Below are 7130 nucleotides of genomic sequence, written 5' to 3' on the forward strand. Positions count from 1 at the left end.
TTATTTCCTTGACTCCATCAAAATTCTGAAATTGTACATTTTGTTTTTATTCTACTACAGATAATTTCCATTTTGATAAAGTTGACTGTTTAGTCAAGCGCATAACACTTTGAATCCCATCACTGAACTAATGCAGTTTTTTAAATAAATAGGCACAGGTTGTATACACTTCTGGTATTTTACCACCTCATTTTCTAGAAATTATGGCATTCACATGCAATAAGCTCTTACTTCGCTCTGGTGCTTCAAGATTTATGAAAAGCTTACATTTCTGTAGAAAACTTCCACTTATGAGCCATTAACATCCTGGACTGCTCTAGGAGATTCCAGCATTTCCACTGGTGAACACAATTTTGTTTTCACTGGTGAGGCCAGCTTTTCCTTTGACAGCCAAGTATGGAAAAAATAAACAATGCTGAGAAGCTGCTGTTTCTCTTTTAAAACGATGCTTTCTGCATTGGTCACAGAAAATATGAAGCTTAGAGGACAGAAGACATAAAGTTAAAATAGCATGTTGGTGTTTAGTTTTCTCTCCCTACCCTCAACCTATAGATGAGCTAGAAATATTATCTTACTGCAATACCTCCTTAGAGGAGATATGAGCAGAAACTTTAATCCTTCTTGCTGGATCTTTATATCTTTTCCCCTCAATACCAGGTACTGTGTAGTATGGTACGTGTAAGATCACAGATGTCTCAGTCCCAATTCCAGAGGGAACAACTTGGCTTTTGACTTATGTGTAGTCAAATAGCCAATTAAGTCAGATATTCCATTTTTCAAGTGGTGTTGGGGTGTTGCCTAGATAAAATATCTATCATCGTATCGTATTGGAATATCTGTTAACTAAATTTAACTGGACCTAGAATTATAAACTCGTTAAGACATCAGATTTGGAATGAGATGAAAAGTCAGCCAGCTCACGGGGGCTCTAGTGTCTATTACTTATGACTTTAACTAAAAAAAAAAAAAAATGGCAGTTATAATTCAGACAGGTCCGTTCACGTTTAAAAAGGAAGTCTTAAATTATCAATTGATTTTAATGAGCCGTCTCTGTACTGATACACACACACACGCACACACACACACATATCCCTAAGGACATTCCAAGTGTACTTACCAACATCTGGAAGCAGTATTGGGCAAACCACATGCTTAGTTCCTAATTTCAAACATCTTTTGAAAGGAATCTTTTATAAACTCTTGAAGGAAGCTCTAAATGGTTGCTAGAAAACACACTTTTCAATATATTTATAATGTCTGAGTTTTTAGGGAGTCAGATATCTAAACTCTCAACTCTAGAGCAATTTGAAGCTTAGAAAAAAGTGAAAAATATCAGCAAGAATGCAAACAACTTAGAAGAGGTGAACATACTATTGTACTCAGTGAAAGATTTTATTTCCTTTATTTTATTTTCTGATTAAATTTAAGTAGCCTCATCACTAACACACTCGGCAAAAGATGAGGTTTATTGATCCTTTGACCAATCAGAAGGAAAAACTTTTACTGACAAGCAGAAGAGACGTCAATATCCAGCACTGTGCATCGAGAAGCACTGGAGAAGTGGATGGAAAAAGAAAGAGAAAAGAGGAAGAAAGGAAAAAGAAAAAATATGCTTCAGAGGAAAGATAGCACCAGACAAAAGAAGCAGACTCTAGCAGATATGGAGCTGAGACCAGAGTGGCCAGAAATAGATAATGCAAAACTGACGTTCACGAAGTATATCAGAATCCACTAAGTTACGACTATATTAATTCAAACCATGTTTATTCAGTTACTACTATGTGCCTGGCACTAGGGAAAGCCCAGAGGATTCAAAGGTGGATAAATCCTGTCCCTTCTTTGTCCTCCAGGTACTTGATGATGGTGTGAGGGTGGGCGAGTGTGGACAAGTTGTAGATGGGATGCTATATGCATGTCAAAGAAGTCTCCATAGAGGAGGTGACACTTGAACTGAGTCTTAAAGTTTGTGCACTCTTTAAAAATAATTCCTGGCATAGTCCAATGGAAACATTCGAAATAAGGATAAACCACCTGACTGAGTCCAGTAAGTAGTATTCCTAATGGTGGCTGATCCATCTAAGAAAAAATTTAACTTGTGTTCAGTACAATGTAATTGTGCTTTAAAACTTAACCCAATGCCCCATCTACTCTGTGAACGCTTCTTTGATCAGCCTGGCTTGAAATGTCCTTATTTGAGTTACCATCATAGCATGGACTGTGTTTAGTCTGTGAACCACCTTTAGATCACACTGTTTTCCATTGTACCTAATTTACCCCAAAACTGGATTGTAAAGAGCCCTGGTTACTCAGTGGTTAAGTGCTCTGCTACTAACTGAAAGGTCAGCAGTTTGAATCCACCAGCTGCTTCAAGGAGAAAGATGTGGTAGTTGACTTCCATAAAGATTTACAGCCTGGATTGTAATCCCCCAAGGTCCTTAAAACACTTCTGTAGTAGATTCTGGCATAAAAAAATAGGACATTAAATTAATAACTGTAGGATGACTGAATAAATATGGTAAGATACCCTTGTCACCCAAAGGATTATCCTTTGATTATGTGGAAAATATAATACTTATATTTCTAGGCTCTTGTGTGACAGAATTATGAATGTAAGACTCAGCCTGTATCCCAGGACTGCTTTATCTCATTATTGACAAATAAGCGTGTGTGCATGTTAAGGAAGAAGAGTGCAGGTATTAGCTTTGGATCATGCGGGTTTTCAGCAAATGTTACCCCTGATTAGGAAATCCAGCTGGGCGGGGGTGGGAGTGATTGTGGTGCGGCCCCAACTTTAGATTGCTACTGAAGCAGCGTGATGGATCATTGAGCGAGAGTGGGAACTTTTACAATGGTATGAATTTCATTTGTGGAGACTACTTTGGGACTGTGGCAAGTGACCATAGTCTTTCTCTGCCCTAAGAGTCTAGCATGTTTTAGATTCTGGGTTGTTTAGAGCTGTGATTCCTTTAGTTGGCTGCACATTTGGAGTTCCAGATCTCAACCTAGACCCACTGAACCAAAACTTCTGAGCCCAGGGCCAAGGAATCTGTTTTCATAAAGTTCTCTAAGTGATTTGATTGATGAGCCAGGCTTGTGAACCACTAAATACATGGACTGTATTCTTAAGTCTGAGAGAGAGAGACATACTTGGCTGCTAATCTAAAGGTAGAAGATTTCAGTTCACCCAAAGAGCCTTGGAAGAAAGGGCTGGAGATCTACTTTCAAAAAATCGACCATTGAAAATTCTATGGAGCACAATCCTACTCTGACACACATGGGGTCACCATGAGTCCAGATCAACTCTGTGGCAACTGTTCTGTTTGTTTATTCTCAAATATAGAGCTGTGAGATGGGCTGTCTCTTCATTAAACTCATCCATTTGTTCAGTCAGTGTTGAATGGGAGAATAGCCAAAGACCCTAAGTTTAAATTTCTTTTTGCATTACAGGGTTCATATTTTTACCTAATGATCCAGGGCTCTATAGTTCATTCTTTTGGAAGTTCTACCTGTCCCATACATTTTTTTGCGGGTGGTGAAAGGGGTCTTTTCTGATAATTCAGAATGTAGGTCAGAATGTTTGTGAGAACTACTTACTCTGCAAATGGAAAGCGTTGCAGCGTATAAATCCAAGATATTATTATTATTATTGACATTATCTCTGCCTGCTAATTATTGGAGGACCTGTTCACCTACTAACACACATTTTTATTGAGATTACACGTGTATTATAACCTTATCTGACTAGACATCTTTCTTTTTTTCTAAAATTTGCCTTTTAATGTGTCTACATGGTCAAATATCCCAGGCGCAAAACAGAGGAATAGTTCACACATAAGAAGTGATAATTTCTGAATCAATCTCCAGGTCTTTGAGAAGGATTTAACAAGAAATACAAGTATGCAAGCATGAAACAATTTTAATTTAATGAAAGGAAACACCCGTTCTTACAAAATAAAATAACTTTGGAGATAAATTTTTGTTAAATGTATTTTAAAAATCATGTTATTAGATAAGGAACGCTACGTTCTTTGAAAAGTTTTATCTTAAACACAAAAGGTTTTATGGCTCCAATTTGGAGATATGAAACACAAGTAAATATTTCCCAACTAAAAGGAAAAGAGGAGCGGTACCTTTCTCACGAGAATCTGATAGTACCTTAGTAAGAACCCCAAATAAATGCTTTAAATTTTCAGGAAAAAACCCTGAAAAGTACAAATTACCCTGATATTGAAATAATCAGAAATCACAGCACAGATGGAAACAAATACCGTAGTAGTTAAAATTGGTTGATAAATCACTATTGGATTAATTGAAAAATTTTAGACATTATAGGAAGATATACTGTTGCTTTCTAATATGTTAGCATTTCAACACTCTACACAAAGAAGTATTGCTAGTTACTGGACACAGCAAAGCAGAATTATTCTAAACCCTTCTCAGAATAAAATTGGGGCTGCTATGTTGGTACTAGAATTTATAATTTACAAAACTGCTATAGCCCTGTTTTCCTGCAGTGAAGTCCTCGCATAAGAGAAATAAACAAAATATGGCCTACAGACATTATTCAACAAATGCATTATTATGCTAAGAAATAGAAATAAAATTATCTTTGTCACACTGTAGCATCTTGGCTTTAACTTGATGTCACAGTGTCTCTCCAGATTTAAAAAGTTAGGCATTATGTGTACATTATGTGTAGTTTTGCTGTTTTACAAGTATAATGAGGTTCAAAAAGTAATACCAGCGGATTACACACGGCACATGAAGATTTAGTTGATTTATAAACTAAAGGAATGTTGACTGTTTCATTATACTTAATTAATAAAAGAAACAATTAAATATGGACCTACTAAAATGTGACGGTTGGAGAATAAAGAAGTTCGTATTAGTTGTTCAGATAGCCAGATATATTAGTACATTTTGAGATATAACATTTTATTTCCCTGGTATTCATGTATATATGGATATTATTGACCTATATAATTCATTATCTCTATGCAAAGAAGGAAACTAAATAAAAAACTAATAAGATGCCTTTGCTAAATATAAGAACATTTCTTTTCTATAGATTTGTAGACTGCTATTGCTAAATACTTTATGTAAGAACTGGTTTCTAGAGCTTGGAAATTCTAGTTATCCACTCTGAAGTGACGTTTCCATTATTTTATTCCTTGTTACTTATTTCTTTGGTCTATATTTCTTTGAACGCTATAGACGAAGAAAACAGAATATGGTATCAGAATTCTCCTTAAGTTGAGAGAGGTCAAGAAGCTGGTAAGGGCCCACAATACTTAATGGAGAGATGGAGGTTACTGGTTTAGACACCAGGAAGGGGGAGCTATTTACCTTGACTCTACTGAAGTGGATAAAAGCAGTATCATCATTACAACCTAGAAAGTCACAAAGGCAAAACGAAAACCCGTTAACACGGAAGCCCATTCAGAAACATTTTCTGTGAACGATGGGAGGTCCCGCCTCATCGTATCCCTGCTTACTGATCCACATCTGCTGGAATGTGGACAGGCTGGCCAGAATGGAGCCTCCAATCCACATGGAATACTTCTGCTCTGGAGGAGCTATGATCTTGATTTTCATGCTGCTGGGTACCAGGGCTACAATTTCCTTCTGCATTCGGTCAGTAATGCCAGGATACATGGTGCTGCCTCCAGACAACATGGTGTTGGCATAAAGGTCCTTTCGAATATCCACATCACACTTCATGATAGAGTTGAAAGTTGTCTCGTGGATCCCGCTGGACTCAATGCCCAGAAAGGAAGGCTGGAAAATGGCTTCAGGGCATCAAAAGCGTTCATTCCCAATGGTGATCACCTGTCCATCAGGAAGCTCATAGCTTCTTTTGAGTGAGGAAGATGCAGCAGCACTGACCATCTCTTTCTCGAAGTCCAGGGCCACAAAGCACAGCTTCTCTTTGATATCACGTACAATCTCACGCTCAGCTGTGGTGGTGAAGTTATAGCTCCGTTCTGTTAGGATCTTCATGAGGTAATCGGTCAGGTCTCTACCTGCCAAATCCAGACGTAGAATGGCATGGGGCAGAGCATAACCCTCATAGATGGGCACAGTGTGAGTGACCCCATCCCCAGAATCCATCACAATGCCTGTGGTCCGGCCCGAGGCATAGAGGGACAGAACGGCCTGGATAGCCACATACATGGCCGGTGTGTTGAAGGCCTCAAACATGATCTGAGTCATCTTCTCCCGGCTGATTGTGGGATTGAGGGGTGCCTCGGTGAGGAGGATGGGATGCTCATCTGGTGCCACACGGAGTTCGTTGTAGAAAGTGTGATGCCAAATCTTCTCCATATCACCCCAGTTGATGACCACTCCGTGCTCAATGGGATACTTCAAGGTCAGGATGCCTCTCTTGCTCTGGGCCTCATCCCCCACATAGCAGTCCTTCTGGCCCATGCCTACCATGACCCCCTGGTGCCGGGGCCGCCCCACCATGGATGGGAACACAGCCCGGGGGGCATCATCACCACCAAAGCCTGCCTTGCACATCCCTGATCCATTATTCACCACCAAGGCAGACAGCCCGTCATCAGTCATAGTGCTGGCTGGAATCTTCCAGAGGGGTGAATAGAGGTTAAATACAGAGTAAACACCAGACTCTGGGTGCACAAGAGAGAGACTGAACAGGCTTTAAACGCTCCAGAACTGCTGTCAGAGAAGGGAACCTGCGCTGTGACAACAGGTATTTAAAGGAACACACGGGTCCCACCCATATCCTATCCCACCAATTCCCAACACTTCTGGGTGGGGTTGCCTTTGAGGTATTAATAATGATGTTGATGACTACAAAAATCATTAATAGACTTTTTTTTTTTAAAATAAAGGTAAGATTGACTTCTGAGAGGCCAAATCTCAGGTTACTGTAATTAGGCAACCCACACATGGCTTATTGACACAGTCTTTACATAACTATGATGATGCAATGGGGAATATAAAAGCAAGATGAAAGAGAGCTGGTGCTAGGTATGGGCAACACTGCCGGAAGAACCACTCCCTCCTCAGTTTACCCTCTGGGTCCATTATCTTTACACTTGAACTTTTCATTCTGAATGTACTGTTCTTATGAAGAGTCCTACTCTGCAAACATTGCTTGTTCA

The 7130-nt window shown here is 39.3% G+C and overlaps 1 protein-coding gene across 1 annotated transcript; it reads right to left on the minus strand.

Moving 5' to 3' along the window:
- Window positions 1-5439: 5439 nt before the first annotated feature.
- Window positions 5440-6570, minus strand: ACTBL2 (actin beta like 2). Its single transcript, XM_049864059.1, is given in 1 exon segment — window positions 5440-6570. A coding segment is annotated over 1 exon segment (1131 nt).
- Between the last annotated feature and the right edge of the window lie 560 nt (window positions 6571-7130).

The sequence above is a fragment of the Elephas maximus genome, chromosome 2 (assembly GCF_024166365.1).
Source record: "Elephas maximus indicus isolate mEleMax1 chromosome 2, mEleMax1 primary haplotype, whole genome shotgun sequence".
NCBI classification, from domain to species: domain Eukaryota; kingdom Metazoa; phylum Chordata; class Mammalia; order Proboscidea; family Elephantidae; genus Elephas; species Elephas maximus.